General features: G+C 44.1%; 2 protein-coding genes across 3 annotated transcripts; both read right to left on the reverse strand.

The window, feature by feature from the left end:
• Window positions 1-802: 802 nt before the first annotated feature.
• On the reverse strand, window positions 803-5,055 carry LOC120688174 (WD repeat-containing protein WRAP73-like). Of its 2 annotated transcripts, none has more exons than XM_039970348.1 (6): window positions 4,767-5,055; window positions 3,706-4,194; window positions 2,903-3,124; window positions 2,706-2,793; window positions 1,899-2,012; window positions 803-1,536 (listed from the first exon to the last, which is right to left on the reverse strand). In XM_039970348.1, exons 1-6 carry the CDS (start codon window positions 4,881-4,883, stop codon window positions 1,148-1,150), a joined length of 1,419 nt encoding a protein of 472 aa, XP_039826282.1. In that variant the 5' UTR covers window positions 4,884-5,055; the 3' UTR covers window positions 803-1,147. The 2 variants fall into 2 exon arrangements, with proteins under 2 accessions (XP_039826282.1, XP_039826283.1); XM_039970349.1 differs by having other exon boundaries at window positions 877-1,536; window positions 2,706-2,790.
• A 1,144-nt stretch (window positions 5,056-6,199) lies between these two features.
• LOC120688175 (phosphatidylglycerophosphate phosphatase PTPMT2-like) lies at window positions 6,200-12,216 on the reverse strand. Its single transcript, XM_039970350.1, has 6 exons — window positions 11,670-12,216; window positions 11,173-11,295; window positions 10,337-10,430; window positions 7,600-7,682; window positions 7,424-7,513; window positions 6,200-6,791 (listed from the first exon to the last, which is right to left on the reverse strand). The coding sequence occupies exons 1-6, from the start codon at window positions 11,922-11,924 to the stop codon at window positions 6,393-6,395; spliced, it is 1,044 nt and encodes a 347-aa protein (XP_039826284.1). The 5' UTR covers window positions 11,925-12,216; the 3' UTR covers window positions 6,200-6,392.
• Between the last annotated feature and the right edge of the window lie 4,232 nt (window positions 12,217-16,448).

Below are 16,448 nucleotides of genomic sequence, written 5' to 3' on the forward strand. Positions count from 1 at the left end.
AGTTTTAGTGACTTGGTAAGCTTATTAAAAAAAGAGAGAAAAGAGAGACTTTCATCCTATGAAACTGCTTTTGCCTCTGGTACACGCGCCAAATTGCTCGCCCTTCCCTCCAAATCGCCCGCCCTTTAATCATTTTTATATATGTGATTCTCTTTAATATTGTACAAATATTGAGGTTAATTGATATAATTTTATGACAATGTTTATTTACCTATGTGAATCTTCAAATACGATGGATGGCCTCATATAACCCATTTTATTTGCCAACATCGTCATGTTCTAGTATGCTACCGTTCTCTAATGTTCTAGTACTTAATTTACATACAATTACAAAAGGTTACATAATTTCACATGGCGTTTTTTATCATTTCATCATGCAAGAATTAAATGTTGCATCTGTGTTATGAAACAGTGCAATGCAATAGTATTAACTGTACAGCGAGATACTGTCTCATTCAATATAAAAGATGATATGGTAGACTTTTGAAACAGTACAGATGGTAGACTTTTGAAACAATACAGCAAAACTGTGCATCGAGATTGACCCGAGACCATAAGGCTAGGGGCAATTGAGCTTTTAATCCGATGACGGGATATGTCGTGGTAATCTGCCATTACCATGCAATTTTCGTGGGACGATTAGTTGCAGCTAGAGGGCAAGAGGAGTTCATCTTGACTCAAAGGGAGTTAAGAGGCTATGATTAACAATTAGCAGCACGCCATGAGACTACTGCGAGATCAGTTCCAACGGCAGTAAGAGCACGTGCTCGGTGCTCCGGCTGCAAGTAGATTTCCAGCTAAATTATATTTAAAACAATTTTTGTTGTTTACTTGCATATAAAACATGACGGTACATCTTATGTCCTGCACCGTTCATATGCAGAGATTTGTTTCATACTTTCTACAGCAAAAGAATTGACCAGGTACAACAAATCTAGAAGATAATACACAGAAATTTGACCTAGAGCGGTAGCATCATCATCTATATGAGTTTAGAGATGAAAGAAGCATTCATCTTTCCTCCTACACCGATTACAGTAGCTGGTGCCCCAAATTCACCTACTGCTAGCATATCATACTTATACAATGTAGCTCTCTCCATTGCTGGTTACAGTTCCACTAGGCAGAAGCTACGCATACGAAGAGATCATTCATCATCTTCGGAACTTTCATCAGATTGATCAGGTCCTTCCTCAGGCAGGGCAGATACGATTGCAGCACAGCAGAAAAACTCGCGGTCCTTCAGGAGTAGGCAGCTCCCATCTGAATTCCACTTCAAGTCGACGATCCGGAAATTCGGCAAGGGGACACTCACGCAACAGGCACCGGACGGTGTCCACATGTACAGGTGAGAGCTCTCCGTGCACAGAACGAGGCGTGTGCACGTAGGGTCCCAAGCCGCGGCGCGGATTGGGTCTTTCTGCACAAGCACTGCAGCAAGCTCAAGGCGGCAGATATCCCATATCCAAAGAGCAGTCGGCATGTTGTCGTTCCGGGTGAAGAAATAGTGACTGTCACTGCTCCATGATAGCATACCTGCAACATGTTTGAAGGTGAGAAAGAGGTGTTTTCCTTGAAGAATGCAATTTCCGAGTTACAGGTTTTGTCCATGATACACCGGACTTACAACATCAATTGTGTTTGAAAATGTTGTGCAGAATAGAAGAACTCACAAATGAATTCAAGACAAATTGCGGATTACAAGTGCAGTTTGTGTTAAAAGTAAGAAATAAGACGAGTGATGTGTTAGTCTGTTAGAAACAAAAGAGATCACAAGCTCATGATACTAGACACAAGTGCATTAGTCATCAAGTAAGGAAACAACTGATAACCCATATGCATGAATATGACATCACAACAAGCATCAGCTGAAGTGGCAAAACACAAGAGGAGCTCACCAATTCCTTGTTTGGGGTTGGGCTTGTCAGTAGCTGGTTTCGTGGAAGGTAAGGTGATGGGAACATCCATCACAGCATATTTTACTCTAGAACCTCCTCCCTCAGTGCCATTTTCTGATAACAAAAACGGAATATTCATTAGATAATTTAAACAAGTATGTAAGCACAAGTTCAAAAATTAAAGGCATCACAACATGTCAATTTGCAATGGGTTCATTCATATAGTGTGATAGGAGGACAATAACATGGAGACTGCAGTTATCAACAACATGGTTTTAAGCTACTATAGCTTCAACAGAAGTATGGTATCACAGTCAGTATGGGATTTCTATCAATCATTCTATAAATAACATGGAACAAATAATCCAATTATTTTGTTGCCATAACAATGTGAAAGAAACATTTTGTAATCTACAATGTGATATCAATTTGACGAAAATAAAAGGATCCATATTAAGCATCTTCACTTCAGTATCCATAAAAAGGAAACATATCTTTAGAAGTACAGCAGTGCATAGCCAAATCAGATGAGAACATGTAGGAGCACTACGTTTACAAGTCTACAACAGACTACAGGAACACAAAATAACCTGAGAATGTGCCATCAAGTGTTTTAGTTTCAAGTCTATTAGATAGGATATAGCATCTTAAAGATTGTTTCATATCGAACCACAACAGCCAACTTCAGTTCAATAGGAAATTCATCAAGCAATAAATGTTTAAAAAAACAAGGCCCCAAGGTCAATGCTAATTTTTTTAAAAAAAAACAATAGCAGGAGTAGCATGAATGATCACTCCTAATCTCACCAGCACCATTGTCTTGCATGTTACAAGAGAAGCCTTCACTAAGACATAACTCTGACATATCAAGCTGCCATGGGTCATCCACTTCCTGCTGATATTTGGCAGTTAGAATTTGAAATAAGATTATTAATTAGAGAAGAAGATTTGGACCATGCGGCTACACTAATATGACAGTTAATGATAGAAAATGAGAGGATTACCTTAAATATAGCCACATTACAGGGACTTCGAATAGAGACTGTATGTGTGAACTCCGCAAAAGTTTTCCATGTCAGGTGGTTCAAAGTACGCACTGCTTGATCATAGCTGCCCACTGCTAAAAACTGGCCACATGGTGACCAAGCAACAGATTTCACACCTAACCCACTTTCATAAGCTAGATACCTGAACAGGCACCTTCCATCAGGCGAATATATCAGAACCTGTAAATGAGGGGGGAGAAAGGATGTCAGAACCTGTAACAGGCATTGTCCTCAGATGATCGGCGTACATAAAGAGTTGGTATCTCTGTATGACTATATTATGCTCAGTTTAAAGTAGGAAAAACAACAGATTGGTTCTATTTTACGATAAACTAAAACGACCTCATAAGAGTTGGCAAGAGATTATTGGTTAAACTAAAAGTTCAATCATCAAGACTAAAAACAATCATGTGCATATGACCACCATATCCAACAATGTCAGGTGTCAACTAACTAATTGAGGCACTAGGGATGTAAATGAAAGGCAAATTATATGCTTCCCTGTGGAACGAGACAAACAAGGTAACTCACAAGCAACGGACACCTTATTCGAATTTGTTGAAGTTAAATTAGCAGAACGAATATTCGACAGCTACAAGTGCTATATAAGATGATGAATACTTATAGTAAATATGCTTTTCGTGAATACATCTGAAAGAGGATAACTAAAGACTTAAGATGATCCTCTGAGACAGGCATGTGAATTGATAGTCGCAAGTCAAATAAACAGTAACAGGGATTTGTGGAGAAAACAAGCATACCTTGTATTCAAGAAGTGAATCCCAGACAACAATAGCACTATCATCTGGTGACCACTCAACACCAGCTAAGTCTACTGTATCAACAGCAAAGACACTCATTATCTCCCAGGAGTGACATGAGAGCAAATTTATGTAGTCCTTGCAGTCACGCCTGGTGCAGATTGCAGCAAACTTCCCATCCTTGGTGAAAGAAACACCTCTAGAAGCATGCTTTGGCCACTGGACATGAACACACGCTGTATTTACGAGAGACCACACTGTGAGACGAAGCTGAAACTCCGATGTAGTGAGTATATGACGACTGTCAGGGCTCCAGCGAGCATATGCAATCCCTGCAGGGCCTTCATCGATCTTACAGGTCCAGTCAGGCTGGCCCAGTGACCAGGCCTGAACCATGGGCCGCTTGTAAAGTCCACATAGAATATATTCTGAATCTGGAGCCCACTCCACAGAGCTTATCTTGTCCACACATGAAAACAATTGTACCACCTGCACAGGTGAATTCAAACAAACACAAGCTCAGGCATATAGTGTAGCTTCTCAAATGTCAGGGTGGATGCATTTGTTATAGCAATATGAGTTCATGTAAACCTTGACCTCCTCAGTTCCTCCATATGGTAAATAGAAAACTTTCAAGGTATATACATGATGTGACCACTTTTAAAAATTTAAACCATAACAGTACTGAAAATTTGCATAGGTTGATATAAATCATAAACACAGTTCACGAATAAAATAGTGCAAAATACTAGCTGATACGCCCGTTCGGAGGCGAACATGACCCTCCCCCCTTACCATTTGGTGCAGATTCTTCGATCCAGAATGTACCACGAAATTGAGCTAAACAAAGCCTACTCCTGACCTCTGGGACTTAAGATCGGCAGAAATAGGCGCATTCTATGGACCCGCAAGCTCGAATTAGAGCAGCACAATGTCACATTACCCTATTCCAGAATTCCAGATTCGGCGATTACTAAAGGAACACAAACCCTACACCCGCATTCCCTCACGAACCATGAGATCGACGGGGGAAGGAGATCCGTAAGGGATGGCGTGGGCACCTTCAGGGAGACGACGTCCCGGACGACGAGGCGGTAGTCTACGGCGACGGCGAGGAAGCGCGCGTCGGGGGAGAAGCTGCATGGGCCCGTCTGCTTGTAAGGCTCCGTGAACTCCATCCTCTTCTCCCTCTCACCCGAGGCAGGCCTCCAGGTGACGGGGAACGGAAGTGAGTCCTCTCGCTGGCCGGCGGCCTATCGCTCCGGCGAGGTGGGGTTTGGACTTTGGAAGGTTCGCATTGGGGATTTGAATTTCTCGTAGGGGTAGAGATGTAAAATGGAAATGCGCCGTCACAGCGTTACTCACTTCGTGTTGTATGTGTGTGCCGACTGCCGAGTTGACCGTTGACAGACGGTGGGTCCATCTTGGCAGCCCCATGGTCACAGGCTAGCATAGGGTAGGAAAAACTTTGTTGGCAATTGACATTTGGCAGGTTTAGCGTGCTTGGTTGCACGCTACATTGATCAAAATGCACTTTAAAATCTTAAACTGGAATTTACATGTGGAAATAAATGTAAAATAAAATAATTAAAATTATATACCTAATCTTACATATCCAATATCCATGGTAAAATGACATTTATCTTTTCAAGTTCTGCTGCTCATGTCTCCTTCAAGCACGCATCTGGAGAACATAAGTTGTGACGTGTGAAGAAAATGTCATCGTACATGGCAACTTTATTATTAGTGAATTAGCGTGGCACATGTTTAGATAAATAGTCACAGATGGCCGTGAGGTCTGTATGAAAAACGGTTCAAGAGTGATATATGAGCAATTTTCTATAAAAAAAAGGAGTGTAAAAACGGGCACATTAGCAACTAATATATTGGTAAACCATTATCTTTAAAAAAGAACATAACAAAATCACGAGAACCACAAATAGAAATAGCCAAAAGTACTAGATGACAAGCCAACTATGGCTAATGGCAGATCTGCTCACTTAACAAATCCAACTGAGCCCAGAAGATACGTGCACGCACGAGCCTTGCATGTGCAGGCTCTGATCTATGATGCAGCACAATATGGAATAAACATCGACAAAGATCAAAGGGGAGTCCAAATGCATACATTTGAGATTTGACACATCTTTGAGTAAAGAAGCAATCAACAAATAGCTAGGGGTCTTTGGGTAAAGTAATCAACAAATAACTAGCTAGGGGTGGGTTTGCAACATCGTGTGGCCCATTGGACCAACGTATGTGGACCAGATTAGAGTTTGCATGGTTGGCACGAAGGGGTGGGTTTGCACATATTAGAGTTTGCATGGTTGGCACGAAAGGGTGGGTTTGCACTAGATATATTCCCTTCAAAGAAAACAATAATCCATGGTGACTTGTTTACGACGAGAAAAATCAAATTACTAGTATCTTGCAATTCAAGCACAAAATAAGATAGCCCGATCATGGCAGCTTTGCTCAGTGTTGACGGAACGCATTTGGTCAGCAAGTTGAGACGCCTTTCATTTAACATAATATACATGTAGCAGTCAACTTATTACATGATATATATACAAACCCGAGCAACTTCACTCTTTGGTTGCTGCAGACACGAGTTACCGACCCACATTGCACGTCCTTCTCTTTAATATGCACACGAGCAATGCAAAAACACAAGAGAACTCAGACAATCATGGGTTAACCACGACACCTTGCAGTAGACAGGGATGCCCAGTTGTCATCTGTTCTGCCTCAAGAGAGCAGGTCTCTCTCCCCACGTTCTCAGGTAGAGCCTCCTTGCAGGCGCGACATCGAAGCCACAGGTATGAAAAACCAGCAAAAGCTGCCTTGCTAGCAAACTGCACACGGTATATTAAGCTTATCTCCCACAATCCACTGCCCATATTAAGCGCCAACGTATCCGCATTATACCCTTCTAGGTCTGATTCTGAGACCATCACAAATGCGCTGTCATCAAATGCAACAAGGTTGCGAGACGCAAGGAACAACGGTGGCTTGATGATAGGATTGTCGAGGCAAATAGACTTCCCAGTTTTCTTCACTCTAAGTTGGTAGAATTCTTGCACAGCCTATAATATAAGATAAGCAATACCACAGAATTAGTGGTGCATTCACTGGTACATCACCAGCAGAGCACAAGCTAAATGCCTATTCAACACCACCCGCTCTGTTTTAAGCGATCATACATTTGTTCAAGATCGGTTAATATATCAGCTTATGCTGTAATCCTTTGAAAATATCCAGGTACATGCTTCCGAATTGTATCTTGAACGAACAAAAAGAAAAAAAAATGATAAATGAGTCATGAAATGATATTTGCAGTTCCAGCAGAAAACTGCCAAGAACACACAATTATGTCAAATGCTGTTTATTGAACTCTTCGATCACCAAGCTTTGAGGACCTCCTCATCTACTAAAATATCATCTAACATCTTAAGGAATCTTGACAGTATGGCAGATGGCCTAACTATTGATTAAAAATGGAGTATTGAAACATACAAAGCTCTTCTGCCAACTATATTTCCCAGAAACAACTAAAAGATTACCTAAATTAGCAAGCAATATAGCTTACTGAGAGAAGTCATGACTAAAATGAGCCCAACAGATACCTGACAGCCTTTTTCTTCTATGTAAACAGTGTTCAGAAAAAAAACTATTGACACAATTGTATGCAAGCAAGAGAAAAATTTGTGAAACTTACTTGCCACTGTGCAGAAGCTAATAACACCCTAGGCCGACGCAAGCGGACATGTTCATAAGCTTCTGCAGGAGTCATATTTTTATATTGCACCTAGAGAGCATAGTCAGTTAGTCACAACATTATTCATATTACAGAATCAAGTGAATGACAATATTTAGTAGAGCAAATTGACATACCAAGTAGCAAATAACAACCGTAGTGCTACGTCCACGACCAGCTTTGCAGTGGACATAAGTCAACTTCCCAGATAAAGCATTTCCTTCAAGTATTATAAATTTGAAACAAAACCATTAAACATTTAAACCATGCTCCAAATCAGAAAATTAAAGGAAAGGTAAGAGAAAAGATAAATATATTGAAGTGATGAACTTTTACTTATGACTTTTTCCAGTTAGGCAGAATCATAGATAGGTTTCCTATTATATGCTCAAGACAAATTTCAGGATAAAAATGAGAGGGCACTCAATAAGGAACTGAATGCAGGTAAAGAACAAAGTGTATCATATTATTATCTAGCCATGTTTCACGTAGATTAGTATACAAAACAATGCAGTTCATAAAACATAGACATTATGTTAGAGGAGTCAAGGGCCTATTGGGCCTTAGCTCATTAGGGTTAATTAGTCGCTTGCTTAGGGGTCAAGTAAACCTCTCTATATAAGGAGAGGAGATGTATCAATCTAAGGAAGGATTAGAAGGAAATCCCTTCTCTCTTGCCGGCCGTGGGCAAAGCCCCGCGGCCGGTGTTCCTAGCGCCCCCACAACCCTAGCCAGAGCCGTAGCACTGCCGTGAACAGTACCCGCGGACACTGTAGCTCCGCGGGTGCTGTAGCACAGCAGCCCCTCTCTTCCTCCCCAATCCCTGGATCCAACAACAACCATAACATCTGGTATCAGAGATCAGGCCCCGATCTGCCACTCTGCTGCGCCGTCCATGTTCCCCACCACGGCGGCCATGGCTGGCCCTTGTTCACCCACCGCGCCGCCAGTTTTCAACACCGACACGGTCGCCACGCCGCCGCTGCCTGCGCAGCAGTCTGTGCCGCCCACGGACGCATTGGCGGCGTTGGCAGCGGCAATCTACGGCCTGCAGCGCCAGGTGGATGACTTCTCCGCACGGATGGCGGCCCTGGCCCCAGTCGCGTGGCCGCCCTCGAAGCCCGTATGGTCGCCGCCCTCAACGCCCATGTGGTCGCCGCCCTCAACGCCCATGTGGTCGCCGCCGTCGCCGTCCGTGTGCCCGCCATCCACACCCGGGTGGCCGCCGACGGTAGCCCTTGCGCCGGTTGAGTGCCTGCCGCCTTCCTCCATCGCGGCGACCTCACACCAGTTGACGCGGCTGTCGGCAGTCAAAGGCACGCCATCACCCTCAACGCAACCGCCTCTGCCGTTAGATCCAGTTATCCTGGAGGATTTCTTCGCGCCGCAAGTCCCGCAACCAGCCTGCGGGCTCCTGGCTGCCGCGGAGAGCAGCAGTCCGGCGCCGTTGTCCTTCCCTCCTGCGCCAATCCCGCCGTTCACCGCCACCAGCCCCGTGCCACCGCAACAGCACTGCGCACGCGCTTTCTTCAGGGGCGTGGATGGCATCCAGGCATCGGCGGCGGTGCGGCTGCAGGCTGCAGCATGCGGCCTCCTAGCGCGGTGCCGGCTGCAGAAGATGCGCTTGGAGATGCACGAGGTGGCTTTGACGGCGATCGACCTCGGCAAATGGGGGCGCGACCTCGCCCCGTCGGACGGCCACCAGTGCTCGCGCCAACTCGCCACTGTCTTCAAGCTCACGCAAGGTAGCGAACTCCAATTCTACAGCAGCGATAGGGGAGACGCTTTCCTCCTTGTTATCGGCGGAGGCACATTGCCTAGCGCCATCACGTTCCGTCACCGGCCGCCACGAGGACGTCTTCGCTGGTCGCTGTTGCGACTAGTTTCCGGAGGCCATACCTGTCCTCCCCTCTCGTTCCGATGGTCTCCCTGGGATCCAGGTGGCTATAGACGTACAGGTCCGGTTCGTAGATGGTGTTCACCTTCTGTTCAGGAGGCCACAAAAATAAAGAGTCCTAGTCTATTTCAGGTTGAGAATAATAAAATAAGCCGAGATGTAAAAGGCTTATTTTTAGGTGTTAGGTTTATATCGAGTCGAATCATCAGCGTCATCATTAGGTTGCAGCTTGAGGACGAGCGGCATGTCCAGGTGGGGTGTAGTGTTAGAGGAGTCAAGGGCCTATTGGGCCTTAGCCCATTAGGATTAATTAGTCGCTTGCTTAGGGATCAAGTAAACCTCTCTATATAAGGAGAGGAGATGTATCAATCTAAGGAAGGAAGAGATTAGAAGGAAATCCCTTCTCTCTTGCCGGCCATGGGCAAAGCCCCACGGCCGGCGTTCCTAGCGCCCCCACAACCCTAGCCGCCGCCGTAGCACTGCTGTGAACAGTATCCGCGTGAACTGTAGCTCCACGGTACTGTAGCGCAGTAGCCCCTCACTTCCTCCCCAATCCCTCGATCCAACAACAACCATAACACATTCTCAGTTCTTTTCTGTTTGAAAATAAGAAAGAAAATTGGAAGATGTGCACATGCTGATATTAAACATTCAAGTTACTACCTCACCAAATTGATTTGTCTAATTGTCTCCTAAATCTTTAATTAGCATGCACATCTATCGTACCATACACTAAATAAGGAAATCCAGGGAGATTTAACCACGTCTTTTAACTCCTATTAAGATGATATCAAATAAGAAAGAACTACCACTCCTAAAACATCATATAGAAAAGAATGGAGCACTTTATTCTTCAGAGCACCCTAAAAAGGAGTTTGAATTGTCATATCACAAGTGTTGAGTTCAGCTCAACAATCCAGCAAAAAACTGTAACCTTCACATAATACATAAGGAGATTTCTTTTAAAAGATTCTTACTGTGGATGAAATCAGCAGCTTCACAAAGGTTCACAAAAGAAGGTGCATAAAGGTAATCCCTTGTTGGTAGCACCAGGTTTTCGATTCCATGAACCTAAAATCACAAATATTATCCGATTACTTATTGCTTCCGAGAAGAGATCACAACAGACAAAAATAAGAAATAACTAGCATAGTAGCATATCATGGCAATTGGTAAATTATCGCCACCCTATACAACATCTGAATTCACATCAAACACAGATAACATGTAAAGGAATACAGTAGTCCAAATGGTGCAAAGGAGAACAATACAACAGATTGTTAATAAAAATCTATTAATCAACAATGTTTTCTCTAAAAAATCAATGATGTTGCAGCATCAGCGCTATTGTTCTCATAACCATAACCACTGCACTATATTAGGAAATTTTAATTCCCAGTTATCAGTATCAGCTCCACAATCCACCTCAATTACCACCATAGTTGACTTCAAAGACCAGTCTACCAAACAATCTCAATTCATCATTCAATCAGACAAACAGAATCCCTCATGAACGCTTCAGGAATTGATCATACACAGGATCTGATGGGAGGAACCAACCAACAAAGCTGCACTTGATGGTTTGCATACATTCAACACAATATTGTTGTAGGAAAATCAGATTAAAAGTCCTCAAAGTTAAACTTAGAATCATGTCCTAATTAATCTGACCAACTATTTGGTTTATTACAACTACATCATAGTATCATACCATGAGATCACAATCCACCAAACAACCAATATATCACCAAAAAAAATGGCTGCAGAACAGTATAATTGGATGCACTCGACCAGTCAGTTGTAATATACTAACCTCGTATAGCGATCTGGGAACAAGCCTCTCATATGACTCATTCAGTGTCACCACACCACAAACTCCAAGCTCCTTTAGACGGAGAACATCGCTAGGGAATGGAACAGCACCTAGCAGAACATGCTGATCCAACCAAAAAAGATCGAAGGCAGTTAGAGGAGAACCTGCGGAAATTCTGAGTGAATTGAAACAGGAAAAGGCAGCAGAGTTTTTTGTGTTTTCAGAACTTATCAGCAAACATAAAATGAAATCCAGAGCCAGAAGAAAATCACCATGCCAAGAAGGAGAAAAACAAAACCTAAAAGACCAAAAACCATGACGGGAAACTGCCACGCCTTACCATAGGAGAAGCAAGCAACATTCCAGTACGAAGCCCGATGCCGACGCACAGTAAACTCAAAATCCCACAGCAACCAAATAATAGATCGGACAAAGCTACCGGATCAGCAAAGCAGCCACAACAACATCGATCAAAAAGGAGAAGAAAAAATCCTCACCTCGTCGACCTGATCCCACCAGTGGAAGTGCGACTCGAGCCGATTCCTCACGACGTTGTAGCAGAGCGTCGGGTAGAACAGCATCCGCGCGCCGACGCCCACTGCCGCGCGCTTCGCGTCGACGGCCACCCGCATCACCACCCCACCCTCCCCCACCGCGGCGCCGCAATCCCCGCGACCCAGCTGCGGAAGCTCCTCCCCAACATCTCCCCCGCCCCCTCCTCCGGAATCGCCCGGAAGCTCCTCGATTCGCATCGCTCCCCGATCAACTCAACTCAGCCCGATCCGATCGGTGCCCCCAAAAAAATCGCCCAAAAAAAACAAAATCCCCAAAGACGATCGATTTGGGGAAAGCAGGGGGCCGATTTGGGGTGTTGGAATCCGATCTGAGGCTTTGAGTGGAACCGAATTAGATTCTCGATTCGGCAACCGGGGTAATCGAGATCGGAAGCCTCTCCATCCCCACTTTCCTCGCGCTCACGCCTCCTCCCCACCCTTCCAACCTCGCCGCCCGAACTCTGGAAGAAGTCGAAAGTCGAAACTGCCCAAGCCAAGCAGCAAGGCCGCACGTCACCATATGACTCGGCGACGTGCCCCCAGAACACTGACAGGTGGGCCTCCTGGTGCCTCGTCCATCCAATACTGATTTGTGGGCCATACTGAGAAGCCTAATCAGTAATCACGGCAAGAGGAAATTAGCGATAACCCGCGGTCGCTGCCGCCGCCGCCGCCGCAGGCGTGTGCTGCAGAAGCCACAGCAACCCGCGGCCGCTGCCGCCGCCGCCGCCGCAGACGTGAGCTGCAGGAGCCACGGCAGCACGTTCGGTTCGGCGGCGGCGATGGAGGCGGCAGAAACTGAGCCGGGAGTAAAAGTTGCTGACCAGGAAGCTGATGTAGGACAAAATGAGGATATGGTGCAAGTTGCTGAGAGGAGCCTGTAGAAAGTGAGGCGGTGACGCGTTGCCGGTGAAGAACCGCTCCCTGACGTGGCGGAAGGTCCGTTGCCCGACATGGGCCTTGTTTGGATGTGCAAAAATTCCAGCTGTATGTTTTTCGAAAAGAAATCTCGCATACATGGTGTACTAAATAAAGTTTATTTGCAAAATCTTTTTAGGAATGGGTGTAATTTTTCACGACGAATCTAATGACGGTAATTAATCGATGATTTGCTACAATAATATTACAGTAACTATCTTCTAATCGTGAGGTCAAATACCTCATTAAATTCTTCAAGGTCACTAGCGCGGGGTTTTGAAGTTGGTTTTGTAAACTAACTTCGTTTGACAGTAATTAATAATCAAAGTAGTGGCGACGGTGGCAGTGCCGATATGGGCGCCTACTCCAATGGTGGGGTGGGGGGGGGGGCGCACGCTGCTGGTTCCGGGCCTCCGGGGTGGGGTGGGGGCGCCTACTCCAATTAGCTCCCAGCCTCCCACCCAATCCAGCATGATGAACTCGTCTAACACCCTCAGATGTAGGCCAATTTTGATGCATAGTTTCATCACACATTTATCAAAAGTGTCATGTCAGCTTGACACTAAAATAAAATCACCTCCCTCAATATATAGTTTCATCACACAGTTTCCTAGATAAGCTGTCGCATTTAATTATTGATGGTACTAATGACCAAGTATTCATTCCAGTTTCATGGCACTTGATAATTGTTCACACCAAATTTCATCTCCATAAAACTCTATTCTTCTCTCTCTTCTTAAATTTTATGTCATGTCATCACTTTTTCCTATATGACATGTCATTTAATGAGAATGAAATTTATGACACTTGCATTGAGAATGACCTTAGATAATTGGTCGCTTCGCTTGCAACTGACGCTATTCAGCGTAAACAAATTGCATATATGTTTGGAAGGAAGATAGAGAGGCAATCGTCACACGAAAGACTGGAAGGGTTAGTGCCGGCCTCACTGGAGGCAATCAAAGAAACAAACAAATACTTGCAAAAGTTCACTATAACCAGCATGGTAGCATATTCAGTGTGATCGCAACACTTCATGAATGTAACATACAACACCTTGTGCCATGTCAAAAACTCTCAGCTAATGTTTGAATTCATTCAAATACGGTCAGAAAAACCTAAGCCAAAGTTGCTCATCTCATCACAGATTCAATTTTACTAAATCTATTTTGAGCATTTGAGGTAGAGCATTATGCATGGTTGAGTTTGAATTTATATTGTTTTATTTTAAAATGAAAATACTAGCTCGTGGGCAATTACTGACCCACCCAATAGCCGTAGGATGCCGATCCCACGTCCCACCCACTATGTGGCACCCCGAGGCAGCAATGTAGGCAGAAGAGGGAGTTTGATGAAATGGATGGGTAGAAAACCAGAAACCCGAAGACCGAATTCGAAAAACTCGAGCCCGAACCCAAAAAATTCGAGCCTGAAAAAACCGAACTCTAATTCGGATTTCAGCCCACGGTACCCGAAATTAGTACGGGTAATTCGGGTATTGGGCCACCGTAACAACCCAGCCATGGGCCACTGTTGGGCCGGACCGGTTTCGGGGGTACTGTAGCGCGGTATTGTAGCTCTATTGTAGCACGCGAAAAAAATCCCGTACTGGTAACGGAAGGGCAAGCGAATCAGCTTAAAAGGGCGGTCTCGGGAAGGTAAATAACTCTGGTTGCAACCTTTTGCGCGAAGCGAGGACGAAAGCGCAAGAGAGTTATTTAGCAGGTGTGGTTTACTCAACGTGCAGAGTAGATCTTAGCCGTTATCCCGGGCTGGATCGTTACGGCCACAGTACCCGAAATACCCGAACAACCCGAAAATTAGTCCTAGCGCAGTAGCGCCCTAGCCACAAGACCCCCCACGGCGCCCCGCCGCGCATCTCATCCTCGTCTCGAGGCGGAGGTGGCCGAGGTGCCCGCAAAGCGAGTGTGCGACGGCCGACGGCGGCGCCGTCCTTACCCCTGCCTCCTCGTCGAGCTACAGGCCAGCGGCGGCTCAATCTCTCCCCATCCCCATCAGCATCTGGTGCCCCGCATGGCAGGTGCCGGAGCAGCTGCTCGAGCTTCGTTGCCTCGGTGCTGGCTGGCCACAAGTCCACGATGTGATGCCTAGGGGTGCCAATTGGCATCCATTAGGTGCCCCTCCAACCCCTTCTAGTTCAAAATTTTGTACTAATTTTCCAAATTTAAATATGGTTTTGGAGATTTAGTATAAAATTTTGAACTAGAGAGGGTTGAAGGGGCAGCTAATGGATACCCATTGGCACCCCTAGTGATGCCACTAAATGTCCACTTAAGGCCGGTTGGATCTTAGATTCTATGGGTGTCGATCTGCCGATCTATTTTAATGCTAGTGCTCTGCTTATTTTCTTTCGTTGCTTCACGCCTTTTGGCCTGTTTGATGCATGTGATGCAAACTCTCCTGGCTTTGTTTTGTATGCTTATTTTCTTGTTGTGCGGCTTTGGTTAATGGGCACAAATCCTGGATGCAGATGTATGCACATAGAACATCTTCTAGATTCTCGGGTATTTCGAGTATACCCGAACTCGAATTTTCGAGTATCCGAATTGTCAGGTTCTTTTTTAAAAGCATATTTCGGGTAGCATTCTTGAAAATTCGAAATTTCTGAAACCCGAATTATCCGACGCGAAATTTTCGAATTACCCGAATGACAGGCCTATTTGATGGTGCGAAACGTGGAGGTGGAGGGGAGGATGACCAAGGCCCGCTTTGGACGCATGCAGCAGAGGCGACCACTGGAGGCCCAAGGAAGGGCCCAAAAACCCATATATGAAGCATGCTTCTCACAACACCAAAATCGTATCTTTTGCTTTCGGAACCGGACGAGGCATCAAAAAATAGAGGCGACATTGTACGTCTTCTCCTTCAAAAAAAAAAGGACATTGCACGTCTTCTACCTTCGGAGACCACAGCGTCGTAAACTCATAGGCGTAAGCATCTATTGAACCTGAACAACTGAAACTAATAACTCGGCAAATCAAATAACAGGTCGTCAGCTGCCGACGGTTAGACATTGCAGTGAGACGCGTGAATTCGATATCAAATATCGAATTTTCACTTAGCGATGGATCACAGACAGATTTGCAGCTATGTTGCCAGCGTCATCGCATCTTATCTTACTATTACTAATTGGAGGCTACTTTAAAGTCTTCACGTGAAGGCACCTAGAATCCTAGGTGGACACTCTAAAAAAATTGAGAAGTTTTATAAATTCTCACAAAAATCAGAAACATCTGGCCATCCATCTGACTAATGTAATTATAATAGTCATTGGATCCGTTATCTTTTCTAATAAATTACCCATCTCTGTCATTATATAAAAAAATCTAAAGTAACCCCCTAATATTCGTGTAAATTACCCACCTATGCCACTAAAACAAAAATGCAAAACGCCCCCTAAATTTGTATATAAATTATCCAATTATGTCATTGTTATAATTTAAAGTAACCCCAAAATCTAAATCTAAATTATATAATTATAAAAAATATTAAATTATATAATAAAATTTTAAATTACTATTTCTATCATTATTATATTATTATATATATATAAATACTACCCATGATAAGTGTCACTGTGTATTCATGTACGATGAAAGAAATAAGAACACTAATTCATAAATAAATAGTTTAATTAAATATATATATCAAACACACGTGGAGGTGTGGTGCAAAATAAAATCTATTACAACTATATTATGATAAATATATTTTATAGTATGTGTTAGAATATTCAATAGATGAGAGCAACTATATTATGATAAATATATATTTTATAGTATG

This window comes from Panicum virgatum, chromosome 9N (assembly GCF_016808335.1).
Source record: "Panicum virgatum strain AP13 chromosome 9N, P.virgatum_v5, whole genome shotgun sequence".
Taxonomy (NCBI): Eukaryota; Viridiplantae; Streptophyta; class Magnoliopsida; order Poales; family Poaceae; genus Panicum; species Panicum virgatum.

What these genes read in the sequence shown, in the direction of transcription:
- LOC120688174 (XM_039970348.1), bottom strand. Translation starts at nt 4,883, where the DNA reads ATGGAGTTCACGGAGCCTTACAAGCAGACGGGCCCATGCAGCTTCTCC. An exon ending in GGGACGTCGTCTCCCTGAAG is followed by an intron (nt 4,195 to 4,766) that starts GTGCCCACGCCA and finishes TCACCTGTGCAG; the next exon opens with GTGGTACAATTGTTTTCATG. An exon ending in ATTCACTTCTTGAATACAAG is followed by an intron (nt 3,125 to 3,705) that starts GTATGCTTGTTT and finishes CCTCATTTACAG; the next exon opens with GTTCTGATATATTCGCCTGA.
- LOC120688175 (XM_039970350.1), bottom strand. Translation starts at nt 11,924, where the DNA reads ATGCGAATCGAGGAGCTTCCGGGCGATTCCGGAGGAGGGGGCGGGGGA. An exon ending in AGCTGCTGATTTCATCCACA is followed by an intron (nt 7,683 to 10,336) that starts GTAAGAATCTTT and finishes TAATACTTGAAG; the next exon opens with GAAATGCTTTATCTGGGAAG. An exon ending in CGGTTGTTATTTGCTACTTG is followed by an intron (nt 7,514 to 7,599) that starts GTATGTCAATTT and finishes TATGCTCTCTAG; the next exon opens with GTGCAATATAAAAATATGAC.